At 40.7% G+C, this 25729-nt stretch overlaps 1 protein-coding gene across 1 annotated transcript in view; it reads right to left on the reverse strand.

The window, feature by feature from the left end:
• Positions 1 to 25253, reverse strand: part of FMN1 (formin 1) — a 437633-nt gene extending 412380 nt beyond the window's left edge. Inside the window, exon 1 of the mRNA XM_043919297.1 lies at positions 23396 to 25253. Within this exon, the coding sequence (XP_043775232.1) occupies positions 23396 to 25253 (1858 nt within the window). The remainder of the gene's footprint in view (positions 1 to 23395) is intronic.
• Between the last annotated feature and the right edge of the window lie 476 nt (positions 25254 to 25729).

A 25729-nucleotide genomic window follows, 5' to 3' on the forward strand; every position in this document is an offset into this window, starting at 1 on the left:
ATTCCTAAAATGTCAAGGTTTACTCTTGCCATCTCCTGTTTGACTACTTCCAATTTGCCTTGATTCATGGACCTAACATTCCAGGCTCCTATGCAATAGTGTTCTTTACAGCATCAGACTTTACTTCTGTCACCAATCACATCCACAATTGGGTATTGTTTTCCCTTTGGCTCCCTCTCTTCATTCTTTCTGGAGTTATTTCTCCACTCATCTCCAGTAGCATATTGGGCACCTACTGACCTGGGGAGTTCATCTTTCAGTGTCCTATCTTTTTGCCTTGATTCTTACCTGGTTTTGATTCTTTTTTATTCTTACCTGTTTTCAATTGATCACATTCTCACTACCGAGAAGCCTATTTGCTTTGAAACACAAAGCTGAGAAAGTCAGAGCATGATTTTGAGCAAGTCCCAGGAGCTGGTGATGGACAGGGAAGCCTGGCGTGCTGCAGTCCATGGGGTCACACAGAGTCGGACACGGCTGAGCGACTGAACTGAACTGAGAAAGTTACGGATTCCTTTTATGGGTTCCTTACATGGAAGAAATGACAATAAATAGTGCTCCTGAGAATAAGAAAAGAAAAGCAGCTTCCCGGGATGTAGTCGGCAGAGAATGTCCTTTTAACTTTGGGCCTCTTTGGCATAGAGACTATTAGGCTCACTAAGAATAACTGAAAAGTGATTGCTCTTTTCAAGGCAGCTATTTGTAATCATAGAAAGAATTCCTTATATTTATAAAGCACTCCCATGTATGGTTTCTCACTTAATTCTTACAGCAACTCTGAAAGGGTGATGCTATTAATCCATTGTTAACTATGAGACTTGATGAGGTCGTATCTTACAGTCACACTGCTAGTAATTGACAGAGACAGGATTTCAACATGGGTTTCCTGACTCCAAGGCAGGGTTTTCTTCCCCAGCCCAGCTCAACCAAACAGTTGTGGGAATTATGGTCTGTTTAGCAGGAGAAGGAAAAAGGCATCAAAAGGCAGGTGAGTCCTGAACGGGCAGTCTCTGAAAGGAAAATATTGCCCAAAGGACATAAGGAAGTGATTTTCCTCCAATAACACAGAGGCTACAATTTAGCCACAAAGAGACAAATGCTTTCCTGATTCAGACTCTGTGAGATTAGTCATACATTATCATATGATTTTCTCAGACATTTGCTCTTAAAGGAATTAGAAAGATGGCAACAAAATAGTAGTGCCTCTCTTTAGAAAAAAGCTGCAGATATGTGATTGTAATATCTTAATTACTCAGTAGATGAAACCCTCTAACTCCACAAATATTTGCTGATAACATAAAACTGGTTACAAAAGCTCTATACTGAAAATCTAATGGACACTTAAAAACAATTTGGAGAAATAGCATCTTGGACCACATGATAGCAGCTGGTCTTTGGCAAGCATCAGCAGTTATTGGAAGACATCTGTATTGAGGCCATAATGGTGAATATTATGATTAACAGGAAAAAAGTTGTGATCACAGCAACAAATGTCAGACAGGGAAGTATTCAAAAATAGCATTCTACCTTTCTGTATTAAAGCAATGCACAAGAATTGTCTGTGAGGAAGCTGATAAAGAATATTAAGAATTTTTTCCTGTTTATAAGTATATAGGTTCCTATATCTGATAAGTTCTATAATAATTATTCAAAATCATTACAGAAATGGCTAAATGGAAATTCAGTTACTTCTCAAGGATAACTCATCTATATCATTTCCCTCTAAAAAAACCAAACCTAAAATATTTTGAATTCATACTGTAGCAATACAGTAGTAAATAGTTTATGTTTTTAATTTTGGTCTCCACTAAAGAGGTTAAGCACAGACAGCTTGGCTCTAACTCTCAGAATTTCTGATTCAGTAGGTCTGGGACCCAGGGAACAGCATTTTAACAAGTTTCCAGTTGTGGCTAATAATGCTGCTACTATTCTACACCACGCTGACCTTCCCATAAGTTCCTATTACCACAGCTCATTTTGCTACTGGTGAATTTCTTGTACACAATTAATAAAAATTTATTTGACACTTACTTATTGAGCCGGTATTTATATAATTTGTGCTATAAGCAATACCAGATGTGATACCATACATTAGAGAAAAAAAGATGAATAAAGCTAAGTCTTTGCATCCATGGAGTTTACATTCTGGAAAGATATGTAAACAAATAATACGATAGAATGTGATAAACATCATATGTAGAGTTCCACAGAAGTAAAATGAAAGTGTTTATTCTACAATGAGGGGAATCAGAAAGATTTATAAGGGAGATAACATTTAGGACTTTTTAAAGAAACTTTCTATTTTGCAATAATTTTAGACTTATAGAAAAATTGAAAAATAGAGAGTCCCCTATACCCTTCATTCAACTTCCCAGCATTGTGCAAACATTGACATTTTGTATAATCAAGGTTAGGATGAATTTTGAAGGATACACAGGAATCTATTAGGGTATCTAATTATAGAAATAATAAATGAATAAAACCATTGATACAGGATATATTAAGAACTATATCTAAACATTTTTGGAAAACTACATGCTAGACACTGTGCCAAGCCCTTTAGATGTATTGTGTCACTTAATTCTTATAACAACCCCTATCTTCTGTATGCATACTATTATCACTCTCTTTATAGATGAGGAACATGAGGCCACTGCCAATCTTCTAGTAGACAACAAAACTGGGATTTGACAACTAAAATGTTCTACTTTAGCACACACACTCTGAACCAATATACTATGATTATTATGACCCAGAAGTAAGAAGAGTCTATTATGGATATAGATCAGATTCCATGAGGGAAAGCTGTAGGGACAGGGTTCTGTCAGTGGAAGCAGAAGACAAGAAGAGACAGGAACGGATACTTCTAGACAATAGAAGGATACTGTGGTAGGCAGAATTTTAAAACAGTCTCCTGAATGACCTGTCCAGAATAATCCCCTCTCCCTGAATGAGGAAAGAACCTGTGAAGATAATGGCATATCACGTCCACGACTCAGTTAAGTTATATAGCAACGGCAAAGGAATTTACTGATGTAATTAAGGTTCCTGGTGTTATCATACTGCCCACTGGTTCAGGGTCTCAAGTTCTCATGTCATTTTCCAGGCTTGTTCATTTCTTTCCTGGCCTTGACTTCTGCTTCCATTTTTGGAACCCCATTCTATAACCCATCCTTTAAGGAACCAGCTTTGCTAGGTAATACCAGGAGCTTTATGGGCAAAGTAATCTCTTCAGTTTTGTGCCTAGCCTTGGAAATCAATCACATGGGCTCCACTTACATGTGTATTATACACAACTATTCTAGCAACAATGCTTTCACTGTGTGAAACTTTAAGGCAAACTTCAATGGTGGGCATCAGACACCCAGCAAGCAGGTCTTTTAGGAGCCCTGAATCACAGTCTAGAAGAGTGACATGTACCTGCTCAGCCTTCTAGCTCACCAATGTGTTAGGCAATAAAGTGTATCCTGGTGCAAATGTGCTGGCCTTTGATCATGCACAATGAAACGTGGTTAATCTGTGACCAGCAAAATACATGGAACAATAAGCGGCCTCTGGCTTCCATTTCAGGTTTGATCACTTGACCACCTCTCAGCAACTAGTTCTGACAATAAAGTTAAGACTCATTTAAAATTAAAACAACAAAAAAAGGTCTGTTCTGGTAAAACTGATCATGTAAAGTTATTCCAATAAAAATAACAGTCTATTTGTTCACAAAAACATTTGCTTTTGAGAATCCAGGTTTCATGTAATTTCATTCCTGTCCTCTGAGTACATTCAGATTCCTAAACCTATGCAGAGATTAACACTTTTAAGGTTACTTTAAAAATAAAAAAATCATCTACCAAAATAATATGATACTAATCACAAAATAGGGTATGAAACCAGTTTCATTCTGTTTAACTTGAGATAAATGAGAAAATTTTGCCCTTCTTACCAGTTTTCAGACCAAATTTTCCCATCTTTCATTCATTCATGTATTCATTCATTCAATAAAAACATTCACTGAATACATGCCATATGTCATTTACTAAACCTGTTTCCAGGGAAATGATGAATGTGACTCCATTCCTAAATTTGAGAGGCCTTTTTTAAAAATAAAAATAAGGAAACATCTGTTTTAATTATGACATGTTCTATCATCAGCAGAAACAGATTCCAAATGAAGATAAGATACCAAGAGAATGGCATAGACAAACCCACTCCACTCTGCTATGTTATATGACACACCAGCTGAAGGAATTTCCAACCATTCTGTCTAACTAGTCTTAGGGAAATTTGTCATAGTCTTAGGGAAATTTGTCACTCATAGTCACTTGCTTTGTCACTTGTAAATTGAAAATTGCTTTTAATTAAAATCAACAACCATAAAAATTTATTTAATACATGCTGACTACCTTGTGGCATGCTATTTAAGGAACTGCAAATCTTCCAACCAAAGTATAAGATAGGGAAAAATCCTGATGGGAACTCAAGATTGACACACAGAACAATGAAAGAATATTATGAAATATATGTAGTAACATAATAAATGCAAATAATAGAGGCCCAAAACCTACTATCTTCACAAAAATATGACATGAAAATCAGGAGGTACAAGATTAGCATTAGTTGCAGAAACTAAAAAAGCTCAGTAGCAGAAAGCTATGACTTCAGGTGATTAAGAAGTAACTGGTAGAAAGAAAGGGGACCTTTGTTTTCTTTTGGATTTCATTCTTTAATTTTTGACTTCATATTGCAGTGCAATTAATATTGGAAATGCAATTTCAACTTCTTTGTTAATTAATTTAAAAATAAAACTTCCCTAATTCAAAAGCTATTGAGTGGACTATTTTTAAGCTATATTCTGGGAAGTGATGCAGAGGTATCATACATGATTACCACCTTCAAGTTTTTTGCAAATTAGGTGAAAATCCATGATTGACCTACATAAAACAATAAGAGACTGGAGGAGCGGCCAAGAGGCAGAGTTGGAAGACCCTGAGCTCACCTCCTTCCATGAGCATACCACAATTACAACTATTTATTTACAAAGCAACTGTGGATGAGAAAGACCAGAAGCCTAGCAGAAGAGATCTTCTACAACTAAAGATAAAAAAAAAAAGGAACCACAATGTTATGGGTAGGCAGAGTGAAGATCTGGTATAGTAAAGACTCATATCCCCAGATAGTCAACACACAAATAAGAGGATAATTACAACTGCATAAGTTCTCTCCAAGGAGTGAGGAGTCTGAGCTTCACACTGAGACCTGCAGCCTGGGGTCCTGCACCAGATAGATGAACCCCTAGAACATTTGGTTTGAAGACTAGTGGGGCTTGCTTTGAGAAGAGCCAGAGGCCTTTAGGAAATAGAGACTCCACTCTTAAAGGGCACACACAAAATCTACATGCTCCAAGACCCAGGGAAGAAACAGTAATTTGCAAGGAGCTTGTGTCAGACCTACCTGGTGATCTTTGAGTTTCCTAGAGAGGCAGGAGGCAACTTGTCTCCAATCTTGGAGACAAGAGGACTGGCCATTTGGGGAGCTTGTTCTCCTGCAAGGACATTGGCGCTGGCAAGCACCATTGAGGAACCCTAGCTCCAGCTTGTTAGCTCTGAGACCTGACCCTGCCCACCAGCCTGTAGGAACCAACACTGAAATGCCTCAGGCCAAGCAACTAGTCAGGGAGAGGGACGGCCCCATCTACCAAAAGGCTTATTACCTTAAGACTCTCTGAGCCTACAGAATCCTCTGGACCCAGCCCTGTCTACCAGAGGACCCAAGACCTGTGCCCACCAGAGGACCACACACCAGTGTGGGGTCCACAACCTTCTGGACCTCAGCTCCAGCCACCAGCAGGCGACACAAAGTTTGGGACCCTCAGGGTCATGTTGCAGAGACCAAAGAAACCAGTTCCACCCATCAATGAGCAAGTATTAACCCTGCAAAGCCCTCCCTCCTCCATACACACACCCTGGCCCCACCCTTCAGCAAACCAACAATAGATCCAGAAATACCAGCCCCACAGCTATGCACCCCAGAACCTGACTCTGCCTACCAGTAAGCCAGCACTAACCCTGAGACCCCTTAGGGCTCAGCAGCCAGTTGCCTCATGACCCAGCACTGCCCCCCAGCAGAAGTGAAGTGAAGTAAGTGAAAGGCACTCAGTCATGTCCAACTCTATGCAACCCCATGGACTATCTAGTCCACGGAATTCTCCAGGCCAGAATACTGGAGTGGGTAGCCATTCCCTTCTCCAGGGGATCTTCCTACCCAGGGACTGAACCCAGGTCTCCTACATTGCAGGCAGATTCTTTACCAGCTGAGCCACCAGGGAAGCCCAGTAAAAACACCTTCCATATAAGACAGGGTCTGGCAACAAACCAAACTAGAGGACCAGAGAGCCTCCTAGACCACCCTCAACTGTCAGTCTGCCACATCAGAAGGACCACATAGCCCACATGGGGAGTATCCCTGGATCACACAGTGCTGGTGACCAGAGGGGAGTGTGCTGCTGGCATGCTCTTACATAAAGCCACTCCTCTGTGGTCAAGAAACATAGTCAACCTAACAAATACATACAAATATACACATAAGGAACTAAATGAAATGGGAGACAGGCAATCTACCTGATAAAGAGTTCAAGACAATGATGGTAAAAATGTTCAAAGGATTCTTGGGAGAAGACTAAATGAACAGAGTGAGAAATTAGAGGTTTCAACAAAAAGAAAATACAAAGACCCAAACAGAGACAAGAAATATGATCAATGAAATGAAAAATACACTAGAAGTAATCAACAGAAAATTAGATGATGCAAAGGAATGTATCAGTAAGCTGGAAGACACAATAGTGGAAATCACTGAAGCTAAACAGAAAAAAGAATAAAGAGAAATGAAGACCGTTTAAGAGACCTCTGGGATAACATCAAGTGTACTGACCATCACATTACAGATTTTCCAGAAAAAAAAGACAGAGAGAAAGGGGCAGAGAACATATTTGAAGACATAATAACTGAAAAGTTCCCTAACTTGAAAGAAAAAAGACATTTAACCAAAGGAAGCACAGAGAGGCACAGGAAGGATTAACCCAAAAGGACCACACCAAGATACACTCTAATTAAAATCAAAGATAAAGAGAGAAACAAACAAACAAACAAAAAATGATAAAGAGAGAATATTAAAAGCAGCAAGGAAAAAGCAACAACTATACATAGAACTCCCAGGGGATATCAACTGATTCTTTAGCAGAAACTGCAAGCCAGAAGGAAGTGGCACGATGTATTTAAAGTGATGAAAGTGAGAAACCTACAACCAAGAATAAACTACCTGGCAAGGTTTCTGTTCAGATTTGATGAAGAAATTGAAAATTTTACATACAAGCAAAAGCTGAGAGTGCAGCATCACCAAACCAGTTTTACAAGAAGTGTTAAAGGAATTACTCTAAGCGAGAAAGGCCACACTAGAAACATGAAAATTATGAAAGGAAAAAGCTCATTGGGAAAGGAAAATAAACAGTAAAGGTAATAAATCAACCATGTACAAAGCTAAGAGGAAGGTCAAAAGACAAAAGTAATAAAATAATTTATACCTACAGTAAGTAGTTAAGGGATACACAAAACAATTAGATGTAAAATATGATGCAGGAAACAGTAAACGTAGTTTGAGGGGAGTAAAATGCAGGGTTGTTAAAATGTGTTTGAAATGAAGAGATCACTGACTTAAAATCATCAGATAGACGTAGACAGATCAACAGATAACTACATGTAAGCTTCATAACCACCACAAACCAAAAATCTGTAATAGATACACAAAAAACAGAAAGGAATCCAACAAACAAAACAAAATAGAGTCATAGATACAGAGAACAAACAAGTGGTTCCCAGACGGCAAGGAGATGGGGGAGGAAATAAATAGGTGAGAGAGATTAAGACGTACAAAATAAGCCCAGGGTATGAAATGTACAGTATGGGGAATATAGTCAGTAAATATGTATTATTTTTGTATGGTGACAGATAATAACTAGACTTAGGGTCATGATCAGCTTGAAATGCATAGACACATTGAATCGCTATGCGGAGTAACAGGAAACGACAAAGTGTTGTAGGTTAATTACACTTCAAAACCCAAGAAAATCAAGCAACAGAGACCGGATTTGTGGTTACCACAGTGAGGGGTGGGAAATGGGAGAACTGGATAAAGGTAGTCAAAGTAAAAACTTCCTGTTACAAGATAAATAAGTACTAGGATATAATGTACAACTCGATGAAAATAATTAACACTGCTGTATGCCATATATGAAAACTGTTAACAGAGTAAATCCTAAGCATTCTCATCACAAGAAAATAATTCTTTTTTCTATTTCTTTAACATTGCCTAGATGTCCACTAAATTCATGTGATAATCATTTTATAATGCATATAAAGCAAGTCATTACACTGTGTACCTTAAACTTACACAGTGTCAATTATATGTCAATAAAACTGGAAGAAAAAAATAAGGGAACAATGTCACTTTAAAAATAGCATGTGACTTAAGAAATAGAGGCAAATGTAGAATCTTTGAGAGCAAATTGGGAAATTCACATAAACCATTGTGACCTATTATTGTAGCATCATTTCGTCACTGGAAAACACCAAAGGGAGTAGCTTATTAAAATCCCTTCTGCCCAATGAACCAATAATGGTCTGTAATTATAATAAAGCTAACACTTTCTAATATGTTAGGAAGCATTTTCATCGACATTATTTCATTCGATTCTCAAAAGAACCCTGTGAATTTGATATTCTTCCATCCTTCAAATGCAGCCAAGGGAGTAATAACAGAGTGTAAAGTTAATATTCTGGAGAAGGGCATGGCCACCCACTCCAGCATTCCTGCCTGGAGAGTCTCACGAGCAGAGGAGCCCGGCTGGCTGTAGCGCAGAAGGTCACAGGGAGTCGGACACAACTGAAGCGGCTTGGCACGCACACACACAAAGTTAATATTTTTCTGCCTCGACCAGTTTACGGGCTCCTCTCCCCCTAGACACCAATGTCTCCAAATCATTCCAGGAAGCACATGCATGCATGGACCTGATCCCCCTCATCCCTCACTGACACCACCATCCTCACTTGTCTAGAGGCTGAAGGCACCTCTGGATGCTGCTAGAATTGTTTCTAGGGTGCTGCGGCTAAGGTACCAGGTGCATTGTTTATGCACTCCTGCCCACCTCCCCACCTCCCCTCTCCTCTCTGGAACCAGCTCAAATCCGGCTCCCTCCACTGTGTTCCTGGTCACATCCTGCCTCAGCAGCACCAGGAACAAGGCCCCTCTTAAGGCCCAGAGTCTCTCATGAAGACCCTGTCTTCATCACTACCTTAGGGACATTTTAGTAAAATTACTCTTTAAATTTTCACACTACTTTCTTATTGCTGTCCTCCTCCCCACAAGCCAGGTGCAAGTCAGCAGGGCATCAGGAGGACACATTATGCTACTTCCAGCGCTGTTTCTCCTCCGGGCTTGGTACCCTCTCCTGTGTCTCGAATCCTGCTTTCCTCTGGAGGGGCTCTGCCCGGTGACCATCCTTTAGGCACTCGAGCAGAAGAATCATGACAGCTCTAACCATCTAATTACTTGGACATGCCCAGACTTGTCTGAATCCCGGGGAAACTCAAGCCTCATGTGGTATTTACTCTCTCCACAATTCCTCTGGGCTAAACTAGAAATCAACAGCTTTTATCAGCCATAGGATTATTTGGGGTTTCTTCCTCCAAATGCAAAATTCCACCTCAAAACTTTAACTTAGGTTTCAAACAGACAAAAGCCCCACATCAGAATATCTTAGGAAAAATGTGTGAATCCTGGATGATCCAACTTACTGCCTCAGAGTAAGACTGTGTCATATGCTGCACAAATATCTGAACCTCCATGTCTGAAGCTCTTCCTCACTTGCTTGGCATGAAGCCCCATCTTTCCTCAGGCCCTTCCTCCCCAGTTATGCCCTCCAGAGGTCCCTCAAGATCTCTGCATGTGGGGGCCTACTGCCCTTGCCACCCTTCTGCTCTGTTGCTCTGTCACTCTAGTGCCTTTGGGTAGCTAGTAACTTGGGACCATGGAGGTCATGAAATTAAAAGATGCCTGCTCCTTGGAAGAAAAGTTATGACAAACCTAGACAGTGTATTAAAAAGCAGAGACATCTCTTTGCTAACAAAAGTCTGTATAATCAAAGCTATGGTTTTTCCAGTAGTTATGTATGAGAGTTGGACCAAGAAGGTTGAGTGCTGAAGAATTGATCCTTTGGAGCTGTGCTGTTGGAGAAGACTCTTGCGAGTCCCTTGGATTGCAAGGAGATAAAATCAGTCAATCCTAAAGGAAATCAACACTGAATATTCATTAGAAAGACTGATGCTGAAGCTGAAGCTCCAATACTTTGGGCAAAGAGACAGCTCACTGGAAAAGACCCTGATGCTGGGAAAGATTGAAGACAGGAGGAGAAGGGGATGACAGAGGATGAGATGGTTGGATAGCATCACCGACTCAATGGACGTGAGTTTGAGCAAATTCTAGGAGATAGATGGTGAAGGACAGGGAAACCTGGTGTGCTGCAATTCAAGCGTTCATAAAGAGTTGACATGAGGCAGGGGCTTTGCCCTGCTTCTGGCCAGCAAGAAAGTTTCTTCCTCTTTAGACTCATAGAGAACAGAGTTGTGGTTGCTGATGGGGGAGAGGCAGGAGGGCAGAAGTGGGAGTTAGGGATTAGCAGATGCAAACTATTATACAAAGAATGGATTAACCACAAGGTCCTACTGTATAGTACAGGGAACTATATTCACTAACCTGTGATAAACCATAATGGAAATGAATATGAAAAAGAATATGCATATGAATAACTGAATCACTCTGCATTTTTCAAAGCAGAAATGAACATAACATTGTAAATCAACTATACTTCAATAAAATAAATATTTAAAACAAAAAACTTTCTACTTCTCTTGAATAGCTCTTCCACACTGAGAAATTGCTGGGCTCCTGATTCAAAGTTCTTCATTCCCTTCATGCTAAAGCTCCTTCTCCCTGGAGTATAAGGGCCCTCTAAGGAGAACGAGAAAATGTCTAACCACAGGCTTTTGGTACAGACTTGTTTTCTCATGATACTTCTTCCACTGTCCACTGTTCCTCCCTATGGTTCAATAACCTTCAAGGTTCCCACAAGTCCCTCTCCATCCTATACATATCTGAATCCCAACTCTAGTTCTGTCCTGGAAGGTTCTGGCCTTCCAGATAAAAAGCACCAGGTTCGATGCAGTGGAACAATCCAGGAAGGAGAGAAGGAAGGAACTTCAGAACTTTCTTTGGCAGGAGGCTGAGCTGCCAGGCCACACAGAGGAACTCCAGGAGGATGGTATGGCCTAATATCACAGCCCAATGCCACAAAAATGTACTAAATATGGATTTAAGTACATTTAAGAACTATCTAACAGAAGCTGCTTTCTTGTACATAATGAGGAATTTGATGAAAGAAGATGGGCAGTAACAGTCATTTACTTGATAAAAGCCATCAAGAGGGAGAGAGTGGCCCAGAGTAGTCTTCACAGTTTTTAAAACATACCCTCTTCCAGAAGAGCCCATGAGGAATGAAATAAAACACAGAATCTAAGTATTCAGAATTCTGCTTTATCAATTTAATAAAAATGCTTCTAATCCAATTACAACTTAAAAAATTTGAGTCTTTTATATCCCACAACCAAGGATGCTATGAGATAGAATGGTTGAGTTATAAAAAAGGAAGGAAGGGAGGGAGGGAGGGAAGGAAGGAAGAAAGAGAGAGAAAGAAAGGGAGGAAAAAAGAAAGAAAGGCAAGAAGAAAGAAAGAAAATTTTCTTCAAAATGTAGTGTCTATTTATTTATAAAGATTTTTCAGCAGGTGTAACTTTTCATCACATCATTAATGCTGCCATTTCTACATCTTTGGAATGACTTTAGATGGATGGATAAGGCCTAGGTAGGACCACAGATTGCCACCCCTGCTTTAAATATTGTGCTCTGACTCCAAGAATAGAAAAGAGACAAGTGAAAAACAACTCCACAGAAGGTGCTATCCTCAAAGCACAATTGGACTTTAATTTGGGAAAAAATTCACATATATAGAACTAGCTTGGGGTTTTAAAACATCAGATCATGGTCATGGTCCTGGCTTTTGAAACTTATTCCCTTTCAAAAAATAAAATTTAAATGAGAGAAACACTCAGCATTTATTTTACAAGGAAACTGACCTCAAAATACAAATTGTTCATTAGTAGAAAATCCATTTCGTATTTCATATGCTATTAGCTATTCTTAACTTGAGATAATTGGGGAAGATATTTTAAAATTCTTTTCATGCTTTTCACAGAAAGCAATCAAGCACAATGGGCTATCAATTGATGTTAAATAGAAGAGTTTTGTTTTTAAAACCTAGATGATTTTTTTTTTCTCAATCCACAGACTGAAAACTGTATCACAAAATCTTTCAATTATTTCTTTCACTTCCTCTAGTTTGCACTTTAGAGGTAAAAAGGTCATATGACAAAGAAATGAAATGCTGTAATAATCACTTATTACCAAGATAACCATGGTTCTATATCAAAACACACACCACACATACACACACATTCTTTTTCATCCTGTTGGCCTTTTAAAATTCCACTCTATTTTTCTGCATTTCCTAGTCTTCATGGTGCAGCCTATCTGTATCATCTTGTCTCTCCTTTGCCCCTCCAGAACTACTTGAACCCTTCTCCCTTCTTCCCCGGGCCCTGGAAGGCTGAGCTTGGAGACACCCACTCACTTCCTTACACTCTGCCCTCTGGGTGGTTCACTTGGAGGAAGTTCAGGCAGAAGACCAACAGAGAGTGAGGCCAAGGTATTTATTCCTCTCTGCTAAGTACCTCTGCAACAGGATACCATTCCTGCCATGTGGTCCTCCCGTTTAAGCTCCCCTGTTTGGGTTCCATTGATCCCCACTTCCCTTGCTCCTTCAGGCCTGGGTATTTGTTCCCAGTCAGGACCCTGTCTAACCAGAAGACTTTCTTTTTTAAAAAATTTATTTTATTGAAGTGTAGTTGATTTACAATGTTGTGTTAATTATTGATGTACAGCAAAGTGATCAGTTACACATACATATACATTTTTCATATATATATGATAATTGGGGAAGATATTTTATATATACATACATATACATACATATATATATATATATATATAAGATGTATATATATACATTCTTTTCCATTGTGGCTTATTACAGGATACTGAATATCGTTCCCTGTGCTATACAATAGGTCTTCATTGTTCACCAGTCTATACATGCTAGTTTGCATCTACTAATCCCAAATTCCCAATCCATCCCTCTCCTACTCTACCTCCCCCTTGGCAAACACAAGTCTGTTCTCTGTATCTGTGGGTCTGTTTCTGTTTCTTAAATAACTTCATTTGTGTCATATTTTAGATTCTACATATAAGTTCTGTCATATGGCATTTGTTTATTTCTGATTTAATTCACTTAATATGATAAAATCTAGGTCCATCCATGTTGCTGCAGTTAGCATTATTTAATTCATTTTTATGACTGAAAGGTATTCCATTGCATATATGTACCACATCTTCTTTATCCATTCCTTTGTCAATGGACATTTAGCTTGTTTCCATGTCCTGGCTACTGTAAATACTATTGCTATGAACACAGGGATGCATTTATCTTTTTGAATTACAGTTTTGTGCAGATATATGCCCAGGAGTGAGATTGCCAGATCATACAACAAATCTAGTTTTAGTTTTGTCAGGAACCTCTGGCTTGAAACTCAACATTTAAAAAACAAAGATCATGGCATCCAGCCCCATCACTTCATGTTAAATAGATGGAGAAGCAATGGAAACAGTGATAGACTTTATTTTGGGGGGGCTTCAAAATCACTGCAAATGGAGACTGCAGTCATGAAATTAAAAGACGCTTGCTCCTTGGAAGAAAAGCTATGAGAAGCCTAGACAGCATATTAAAAAGCAGAGACATTACTTCGCCGACAAAGGTCTGTCTAGTCAAAGCTATGGTTTTTCCAGTAGTCCATGTATAGATGTGACAGCTGGTCCATAAAGAAAGCTGAAAACCAAAGGATTGATGCTTTTGAACTGTGGTGTTGGAGAAGACTTGGACTTGAGAGTCCCTTGGACAGCAAGGAGATCCAACCAGTCAATCCTAAAGGAGATCAGTCCTGAATATTCACTGGAAGGACTGATGCTGAAGCTGAAGCTCCAGTATTTTGGCCACCTGATTCTACGAACTGACTCATTGGAAAAGACCCTGATGCTGGGAAAGACTGAAGGCAGGAGGAGAAGGGATAACAGAGGATGAGGTGGTTGGACAGCATCACCAGTTTGATGGACATGAGTCTGAGCAAGCTCCAGGAGTTGGTGATGGACAGGGAAGCCTGGCGTGCTGCAGTGCATGGGGTCACAAAGAGTCAGACATGACTGAGCGACTGAACTGAACTGAGGAACCTCTATAGTATTTCCACAGCGGCTGCACCACTTTACATTCCCACCAACAGAGTAGAAGAGTCAGAAGCCTTTCTGAACTTCCTTCTTCTCTTGGTTTCGGGATACTGCTCCCTTTCACCTAATCCTGCCTTCCTGACTAGTCCTTCTGGTGCATGGCTGTCATAGCTCACTGGCAACCTGCATATCCCTTTGTAACAGTGCTCTAATTTCAATACTGAGCTTCTTGCTTCTTTAAACAACATGGGGAAGACACAGAAAATTGTGGTATAGCTTCACCACCCACCCCAAAACATACACACACACACACACAACCCCTACAGGTGGTGTATATTTTTCTTTAAAAATTAGCTCAATAACACTTTAAAAACCATAACAGTGACAGGTTTTATTTTCTTGGGTTCCAAAATCACTGTGGACAGTAACTGCAGCCATGAAATTAAAAAATGCTTGCTCCTTGGAAGAAAAGCTAGACAGAATATTAAACAAACCTAGACAGCATATTAAAAACAAAGACATAAACACAATAATAGCAGGAGACTTTAACATCCACTCACACCAGTGGACAGATCATCAAAACAGAAAATTAATAAGGAAACACCAGTCTTAAATGATACATTAGATGAAATGGATTTCTTTGATATCTTCAGGACATTTCATCCAAATGCAGAAGAATACACCTTCTTCTCAACTGCACACGGAACATTCCCCAGGATAGGCCACATCTTGGGTCACAAATCAAACCTCAGTAAATTTAAGAAAATTGAAATCATATCAAGCATCTTCTCCGACCATAATGCAATGAAACTAGATATCAATTACAAGAAGAAAACTGTAAGAAACACAAACACATGGAGATTAAATAACACGTTTCTAAATAACCAACAGGTTACTGAAGAAATCAAAAGGGAAGTCAATACATTTCTAGAAGCAAATGACAATGAAAACATGACAACTCAAAATCTATGGGATGCAGCAAAAGCAGTTCTAAGAGGGAACTTTACAGCAATACAATCCTACCGCAAGAAACAAGAAAAACATTGAGTAGACAACCTAACTTTACATCTAAAACAACTGGAAAAAGAAGAACAACCCCCCCAAAATTAGTAGAAGGAAAGAAATCATAAATATCTAAGCAGAAATAAATGAAAAATAAATGAAAGAAACAATAGTAAAGATTAATAAAACTAAAAGCTGGTTCTTTGAGAAGATAAGCGAAATTGACAAGCCTTTAGTGAGACTCAAGAAAAAAAGAGAGAAGAATCAAATCAACAAAATTAGAAATGAAAAAGGAGAGGTTACAACAGACAATGCAGAAATGCAAAGGATTATAAGAGACTATTATGAACAATTATATGGCAATAAAATGAATAACCTGGAAGAAATTGACCGATTCTTAGAAAAGTTCAATCTTCCAAGACGGAACCAGGAAAAAACAGAAATTATGAATAACCCAATTACAAGCACTGAAACTGAAGCTGTGATCAAAAATCTCCCAAAAAACAAAAGCCCAGGACCAGATGGCTTCACAGGAGAATTCTATCAAACATTTAGAGAAGAGTTAATGCCTAGCCTTCTAAAACTCTTTCAAAAAATTGCAGAGGAAAGAACACTACCAAACACTACCAAACATTCTATGAGGCCACCATCATCCTGATACCAAAACCATACAAACACAAAAAAAGAAAACTACATGCCAATATCACTGATGAACATAGATGAAAAAATCTCCAACAAAATTTTAGAAAACAAAATTCAGCAACACATCAAAAAGCTCATACACCATGACCAAGTTGGGTTTATTTCAGTAACACAAGGATTCTTCACTATACGCAAATCAATCAATGTGATACACCATATTAACAAATTGAAAGATAAAAATCATATGATAATCTTAATAGAGGCAGAAAAAGCCTTTGACAAAATTCAGCACCTATTATGATTAGAACTCTTTAAAAAATGGGCATAGAAGGAAACTACCTCATCATAGTAAAGGCCATATATGATAAGACCACAGCAAACATTATTCTTGATGGTGAAAAACTGAAAGCACTCCCCCTAAGATCAGGAACAAGACAAGGGTGTCCACTTTCACCACTATTATTCAACATAGTTCTGGAAGTCCTAGCTACAGCAATCAGAGAAGAAAAAGAAATAAAAGGAATCCAGATTGGAAAAGAAGTAAAGCTCTGTTTGCAGATGACATGATACTGTACATGGAAAATCCTAAAGATAGTATCAGAAAATTACTAGAGCTAATCAGTGAATTTAGCAAAGTTGCAGGATACAGAATCAATATACAGAAATCATTTGCATTTCTATACACTCAATGAAAAATCAGAAAGAGAAATTAAGGAATCAATCCCATTCACCATTGCAACAAAAAGAATTAAATATCTAGGAATAAACTTACCTAAGGAGACAAAATAACTGTACACAGAAAATTACAAGACACTGATGAAAGAAATCAAAGATGACATAAACAGATGGAGAGCTATTCCATGTTCCTGGGTAGGAAGAATCAATATTGTGAAAATGACTATACTACCAAGTGCAGTCTACAGATTCAATGCAATCCCTATCAAATTACCAGTGGCATTTTTCACAGAACTAGAACAAAAAATTACACAATTCATATGGAAACACAAAAGACCCCGAATAGCCAAAACAGTCTTGAGAAAGAAGAATGGAGCTGGAGGAATCAACCTTCCTGACTTCAGATTACACTACAACGCTACAGTCATCAAGACAGTGTGGTACTGGCACAAAAACAGAAATATAAGCCAATGGAATAAGATAGAAAGGCCAGAAATAAACCCATGCACCTATGGGTACCTTATTTTTGACAAAGGAGGCAAGAATATACAATGGGGCAAAGATAGTGTCTTCAATAAATGGTACTGAGAAAACTGGACAGCTACATGTAAAAGAATGAAATTAGAACATTTCCTAACACCATACACAAAGATAAACTCAAAATTAAAGACCTAAATGTAAGCCCAGAAACTATAAAACTCTTAGAGGAAAACATAGGCAGAACCCTTGATGACATAAATCAAAGCAAGATCCTCTATGACCCACCTCCTAGAATAATGCAAATAAAAACAAAAGTAAACAAGTGGGACCTGATTAAACTTAAAAGCTTTTGCACAGCAAAGGAAACTATAAGCAAGGTGAAAAGACAACCCTCAGAATGGGAGAAAAAAATAGCAAATGAAACAACTGACAAAGGATTAATTTTCAAAATATACAAGCAGCTCATACAACTCAATGCTAGAAAAACAAACAACCCAATCAAAAAGTGGGAAAAACAGACATTTCTCCAAAGACATATAGATGGCTAAAAAACACATGAAAAGATACTCAACATCACTCATTATTAGAGAAATGCAAATCAAAACCATAATGACATATCACCTCACACTGGTCAGAATGGCCATCATCAAAAAGTCTACAAACAATAAATGCTGGAGAGGGTGTGGAGAAAGGGGAACGTTCTTGCACTGTTGGTGGGAATGTAAATTGATACACCCACTACGGAAGACGGTATAGAGATTCCTTTAAAAACTAGGAATAAAACCACTATATGACCCAGCAATCCCACTCCTAGTCATATACCCTGAGGAAACCAAGTATCCCATTGTTCACTGAAGCACTATTTACAATAGCTAGAACATGGAAGCAACCTAAATGTCCATGGACGGATGAATGGATAAAGAAGTTGTGGTACATATACACAATGGAATATTACTCAGCCATAAAAAGGAACACATTTGAGTCAGTTCTGATGAGGTAGATGAACCTAGAACCTATTATACAGAGTGAAGTGAGTCAGAAAGAGAAAGATAAATATTGTATTCTAATGCACATATATGGAATATAGAAAAATGGTACTGAAGAATTTATTTACAGGGCAGCAATGGAGAAAAAGACATAGAGAACAGACTTATGGACATGGGGAGGAGAGGGTGAGATGTATGAAAAGAGTAACATGGAAGCTTACATTACCATATATAAAATAGATAGCCAACAGGAATTTGCTGTATGGCTCAGGAAACTCAAACAGGGGCTCTGTATCAACCTGGAGGGGTGGGATGGGGAGGGAGATGGGACGGAGGTTCAAAAGGGAGGGGATATATGTATACCTGTGGCTGATTCATGTTGAGGTTTGATAGAAAACAGCAAAATTCTGTAAAACAACTATCTTTCAATAAAAAAATAAATTAAAAAAAAAAAACACACAGAGACATCACTTTGCCAACAAAGATCCATATAGCCAAAGCTATGTTTTTTCCAGAGAGCTGGGCCATAAAGAAGACCGAGCACCAAAGAATTGATCCTTTCAAACTGTGGTGCTGGAGAAGACTCGTGAGAGTCCTTTGGAGAGCAAGGAGATCAAATCAGTCAATTATAAAGGAAATCAACCCTGAATATTCAATGGAAAGACTGATGCAGAAGCTGAAGCTCCAATAATCTGGCCACCTAATGTGAAGAGCTGACTCATTGGAAAAGAACCTGATGCTGGGAAAGATTGAGAGCAGAAGGAAGAGAAGGCAATAGAGGATGAGATGGTGGATGGAATCGCTGACTCAAAGAACATGAGTTTGAGCAAACCTAGGGAGATAGTGAAGGACAGGGAAGCCCGGCATGCTGCAGTTCGTGGGGTGACAAAGAGTCAGACACTACTTAGCGACTGAACAACAACTCTAAAAATCATGAAAGTGATACATTCATTACAACCAGTGTAAAAATATGTAAAGAAAAGTCAATGCTCTTCCCCAGTACTTCTGGTTCCTTCCCCTTCCCCTCACTCCCCACCTTCACCTTGCCTTGCCCTTAGATATAGAATGTGAATGCCTTGGGCTATCTTTCTTTACACTGTTTCCCTGATATTCAAACCCATACCAAACATATATACTCATATATAGAAAGGAGTGTGATTTGTTGTCTTTAGAAAAACAGAGCATACTACCTTATTTTTCAACTTGCTAAATATCTAGCTCCATTCTTTAGAGATTAAATATATTTAAATTTATTTAAATATATTTCTCTATTGGTTGACACTCCTTTTTTTTTTTTTTTTCCAGCTGCTTTGGCTACTATACACAATGCTGCAATAAGCAACCTTACACATATATTCTTACTAGTGCATCTATTTATGTGTCCTAAAGTCCTAAAATAGGTTTGGTAGGTCAAAGTTACATATAGTTTCAATTACATGTGGAATCTTCCGAGATCAGTGATCGAACCTGTGTCTCCTTCATTGGCAGGCAGATTCTTTACCACTGAGCCACCAGGGAAGCCCTGATCTTACTTTCTGTCAATATAAATTACAGATAATTTTCTATGTGTTATATACTTTTAGTAGTCATCTTCAATGGCTGGATATAGCCAGTGTTGTGGAGCTTCTTAAAAATTTTATTGGGATTTATCAAACCTCAATATCAATACAGGGGGAATTGATGTCTACTTTCCATAATGTATGTCCAAACAGAAATCAAAGCTTTGACAGTAGCATTAGGTACAACAAAATCTACTATAGTTACGCCTCTCAATCCTTAATCAGTTGACATTAATTACATCTTTTGACAGGCACAAGTGAAGTGAAGTCACTCAGTCGTGTCCAACTCTGCGATCCCATGGACTGTAGCCTACCAGACTCCTCCACCCCTGGGATTTTCAAGGCAAGAGTACTGGAATGGGTTGCCATTTTCTTCTCCAGGGGACCTTCCCGACCCAGGGATTGAACCCTGGTCTTCCACATTGTAGGCAGATGCTTCTGCCATCTGAGCCACCAGGGAAGTCCCATGATGGGCACAAGCACTGATCAAATGATTCACAGTATCAAAAGGAACTATGCCTGAGGCATGTGGCTCCATCACCACCTCAGTAACTTCAAAGGAGAACGATCATGAGATTGTTGAGCAGAGCACTGCAGCACTGGGGATCTTCCTAAGTATGGTAAGCCAAGTTCCATGTGATTCTTCTGGCATTAAAAGGGTCTATTTCAGATCAAAGGTAAAAGAAGGCCAGAAAAAAGGAAGAGAATCCCAGCCCCAAGGATATCACATGCAGGTTAACGTATTTTCTCAGGCTTGAGAAAATACTACATTCCACAAAGGCTTGGGAACATAACATACAGCAGTTTCCATAAAACCAGGGTGGCAGTGTGGTGAGGATGAGGGTGTGGGAAGGGGAGGACCATAGAAGACAAATCTGGCCACCATTCATTGTTAGCATATTCTCTGATCATGTCACCACCAGACAAGAAATTCCTGTGCACAGACCTGGGAATGACAAGTAAGAAAAATTATAAAGCCAAAAGGAGGTGGATCAAGGGTGGTCATGCTGTTTCCTGCATGGATGGTAATGTTGGCTTTCACTGCCTGGTCTTGTGAGAAGCAGAAGCAGGTTTCAGTCTTTCCTGGGAATTACTACTTGCCCATAACACTAAAGAGCCCTCCAACTGGAAACAGATCTCATTATTTTGCCAGACTTAATCTCTTACTTGAGTAGTTAATAAGCGCTTTCAATAACCTTAATCACATCACTTCAATTAAAAGCCTAGATGCTATTTCCACAGGAAATAAATGTCTACAGACCATAAACTCGACTTGGTTAATAGCTAATGTGGGAGAAAGGTGGGAACTGGACTCAGATAAAGGGCTGCTGTTGGGTGATGGTAAATGAATGATCCACCCTCACATAGGGCTGTCTGAGGCCACCGTTGGGATATGCAAGTAGGAGAAGTGAAATGAAACACAAAGGCAGCCAGAAGCAGGAAAATTCTCCCTGTGTGGACCCACCAGCTGCTGAAAGTCACTGAAGGATCCATAAAACAATGAGGACTCATGGCCACAGAGAAGGGGGACCGATGGGAGACAGGAGACAGGAACGCAAGATACAGATGAAAAATAGTATCTGGAGAACTCCCTCCCTTCACACTTCTCAAAGAAGGATGATGATAAGAAACAATGTTTGGATGTCCCAGAGGACGGTCCCAGCAAAAGAGAAGTTACGCATCCCAGAAAAACAAGGTTTCTCCTGCTCCCATTTTTTTGCTTTCCAACGCCTTTTTTTTTTTTTTATAAAATGTTAGAAGCACAGGCAGTCTTCCTGCCAAGGAATCCACGTGATTCTAATGACTGGATCCTAAAGTGCTGTGAAGATCCCAGCAGAAGGCTGGGGCCAAAGAAAAGGGAATGGTTCTGAGCAGTTGGATGGCGAGGTCTCGTGAAAGGGTGACCATCTGTTGAACTGGCCCCTCAGTGAGTTCAAGGTCAGTCATCAGAGAAACTGAGTGTCCTCTGTGTGCCTACCTTGACCCAGATACAATAGAACTTTTATAATACCTTTTTTTAATTAATAGAAAAAGGACAACAAAATAAAAAGATAATTCTAAGTTGGGATGGGGGGGACACTTACTGAAGTTCAGTGTACTTAGTGCAGTTTCTGGAGAAGAGGCACACCCAGTCGTAGGATTTAGTGTGACTTTTAAAAAGAGCCTTTGGGGTTGTGGTGGCTCTTGCATGCCCAGTCTCTAGAAGTCTCTGTCTAATAATTGCAGAGAGCTTCCTTTCCCAGTATGTCGAAGGCTCCAGCATTCACACAGAGAAAGGATTTTCATCACTAGGGTTCAATGACACATGATATAAAATCTACAATTCTATGACTTTGCTGATGAAGCAGTTTGGTTCTATTAGGAAGTAGCAAGTTTCATCAAGCTAAGAGCAGTATACTACAAACACAAAATGAAGAACATTTACTACACTTTAAAGAATCACACCCTGGATCAGTGATTTAGAGAAATTTATAAAATGGCAAGAGTTCAAAATGAACAGAAGCTTTTTACATTTCTCTTTCCTAGATAGATATTTTTAATCTCAGAAATTTCACATGATGTTTCCTCTAACCTTTAAGGGACTCTATGTTATATTATGAGCCTAGACAAAGCATTGACCATATGCTGTGAAATGACTACTGAAAAAGAACCTATTACCTACACAAAGGCATGCAATACCCTGAGCACCTGGCCGCACTGGCCTGGAACACAATGTGAATACAGGAGTGGCACTTTAATAAACTGTCTCTTTGGGTTTTATTGAACCCACTTATAGAACCGCCAGAACTATTTTCATGTAAAATTTTAAATCACATGAACCATACAAGCCAAATTAGCTCTTTAGCACCTTCTGCATAAGACATGATGTTATACCAGTAACAGCAAAAACCCATATATATAAAACATAACTTCAGGATAAACATTACTTTGTGCTTAATTTGAGAAATTTTAAAAAAGAGTTAACCAAAAAAAAAAAAAAACAAAATCTGAACCAAGTTTCTTCAAGTTAGAAAGAATTCATCCCTCTTCTAGCATTTTAAAAAAAGTTTTTGTCATACAATAAGACCACTTACAAAAGTAATCACTATAAAGAAGCAAAACCAAAACCTGAAACCTCTGACAATAGAAGAGCAAAGACACAGTATGCTCCCACTTTTCTTAGAGAATCCCAACCAATCCAGGCTACCCCAGCAGCGTGAACAGCAGAATTTGGGTCAAGGGGCCAATCAGCATCAAAGGCAGCGACGAGTTGCTACTTCTCCCTGCCCAGTCCTGTTTCCTCTGAGAGTCCTGTGTTCAGGAGCTATGGAGGCAGCTTTGGAGCATGCCAAAACAAAAAAATTTAAGGCATTTACAAAATATTGCTTCTAGAAGCAACTACACCCCTAACCCCATAAGTCAACACCATCTCCACACTCCTTAATAACACTCCCAGCTGTACTGTTACAAGGTGAATTGACTTGGCCAAGGAATATCGATTCATTGTTAATTAGCCAGTCTCTGAATAGCACAAGCAGGTCGCCCGTGAACACACGTAAAGCATTTTAAACCGGGACTAACCTGGAGGTGACTGGTGCTGGGGCTGAGCAGCTGTGGTCCTTCCCGGCCCCAAGGTCTTTTCCGGAGGTTCCCTGGGCACCAACCGAGGTTGGCCCACTCTGAGGGAGGAGGAGCTGGCCCCTTTGGTCTCCGTGACCTTGGCAGAGGATGGTGGCTCCAAGGTGTCAGCAGAGAGGGACCCAGAGAAAGCACGGCGCCTTCCGGAAAGAGAGTCATCAAGAGCGGCTTCCCTCTCTCCAGGCGGTGAGGAGAGCCTGAGGATCCTGTGATGCTGCTGAGGGCTGGGGAGTCTTGGAGAGAGAGGGGAGGGAACAGGTGACATCCGCTTGCGCGTGCTGGGTGGAAAGGATGAATGATTAATTACCGAGCCAAGAGCGGCCAGCGCTGGTGGGGGCAGCCTCTTCTCATCACTTCCAGGGTCCAAGCTACCACGGAGCAGATCCAGAAACAAGGTTTTGCCTCTTCCAAGCCCAGCTCCCCTCCTGCTCCTGGTTTCTGGGAGGGTGTGGACGCCAATGGTCCCAAAGGGAAAGCCCAGCCGTTTGCCCTCAGCGGCGTCATCTAACTTATCGCTCTCTATCACCTTCAGGAGGACCTTGTTCACAGCCCCCTCAGTGCTGGCTGGGGGGCATTCCCCAGCTGATGGCTGCCATGACCTGTCCCTTCGCTGTTCCTTGTCCAGGCCCCTGGCTCCCCAAGCCCCAGCCTCAGCTCCCGGGAGGGTGAGCAAGTCTGCGCTGGGTATGAACTCAGCTGGGGCTGCTAGGCCAGGGGCAATCTTTCCCTTACCCTCAGGATGCGTTTTGACTACTCTCTGTACCTGAGTGGACAGATCCTGGACTCTGGCCACCACTCTGGAAACAGGCTTCTTCCTGTGAGTCCACTCAGCAGCCTTTGCTCTCCGGCCTCTCTCTGCCTCTGGTTTCTTCTCAGGCTCCTTGTGACTGTCAGTCAAGCCTGTTTGCTGATGCAACAGCCTGCGAGGGGTTCTCTTCAGCTCCCTCGCGCTATCATCCCCTGGCTCCGTGGAGCTGCAGTCAGGGGGCAGCCCGCCTCTTCCCAGCCCCACATCTTCAGAAGGCTTCTTGACGCTTCCCGAGCCAGAGTCAGCATCCAGTGTCCTGGGGACCTCTAGGGTGCAGCTCTCTCTCCTCCGCAGGGATGAAGTAAGCGTCCCATTGAGGAGCAAGTTGCCTCTCTCCTCCAGAAGCCAAAGATGAGGCCTTGTTCGAGAGAGAGGAAGGGAAGTACTGGAATAGACCTGGTCCTTCCCCAGCAGAGGAGCCAATTCCTGGCCCCCATGCCCCTTTCTTCTTGTCCTCTTCTGCAGGGAGCTTTGAGACAGCCCGTCAAAGCTCCCTCTCCTTCCACCAAACCTCCGGGCCTTTTTGATCCCGTGGGAGCTCCTCTTGTTGAGACAGCCCACAGCAGGCTCTCCCAGCCAGTCGCCAGCACTCTGGAAAGAGTCATCCTCGGGGGCCAGGCTCACAGAGAGTTCGGGCAGCTTCCCCTCCTGGTTCCCCATCGTAATCCCCAGGATGTGGTCTGAGCTCAGCAGACCGGCCAGCAGTCTCTCCCTCTCGGCGGTGAGTTTGTACAGCTCAGTCAGAATGTCTTTCGTGGGAATTGGCTTGAAAAAGATGTCGCCTGGATGTTCATTCGGCTGCAGGCTGAGGCTGTGGATGTCAGACCCCTCCCTGACTTGGTAGCAGTTATGAAACCCTTTACTGGCTCTGTCTAGAGTTACGGTGTCCTTGTACGAAAATCCTCTGACTTCGCCCCTTGGAAGATAGAAGCTGATGTAGCAGAGTTCGGAAATGGGTTTACGCAATTGGAGGGTGCAGTGAGTGCCTTCCATTATGCCTACCTAATTATTCATGCCTTGCAGATGCTGGTCTGTGGTCAGGCTTCTGAGGCTCCGGTGGTGGGGCATGTGATGGTGGCAGTGTGGGGAAAGCAGCTGACAGTCATCTCCAGCAACGAGCCCGCCTGTGAGGGAAACAGGGGAGGAAAGCAGCTAGTCTAACAGACTGCAGGAATCACATACCGACAGAAATCAAAGCGTAACTGGTCTTACCCTTCCTCTCTGGCTGACCTCAATCAACTCAAGACATCAGCCAGAAGGCTGATTGCAACCTCTTCCCCACTCCCAGCCCACCCTTGACTAGCAAAGCTTTTCTGAATAGGAGAGTGCTCTAATATTATAGCCCCAAGACAAAGTCCCTTTGCCCCTTTTCCCTATGTGGCAACTTTACCCTAAGCAGGTCTCTCAACTTCTCAAGATTTCGTCTAGATTCTTCTATAAAACAGAGCTAACATACCTCCCAGAAGTCC

The sequence above is a fragment of the Cervus elaphus genome, chromosome 12 (genome assembly GCF_910594005.1).
Source record: "Cervus elaphus chromosome 12, mCerEla1.1, whole genome shotgun sequence".
In the NCBI taxonomy this organism is placed as follows: Eukaryota; Metazoa; Chordata; class Mammalia; order Artiodactyla; family Cervidae; genus Cervus; species Cervus elaphus.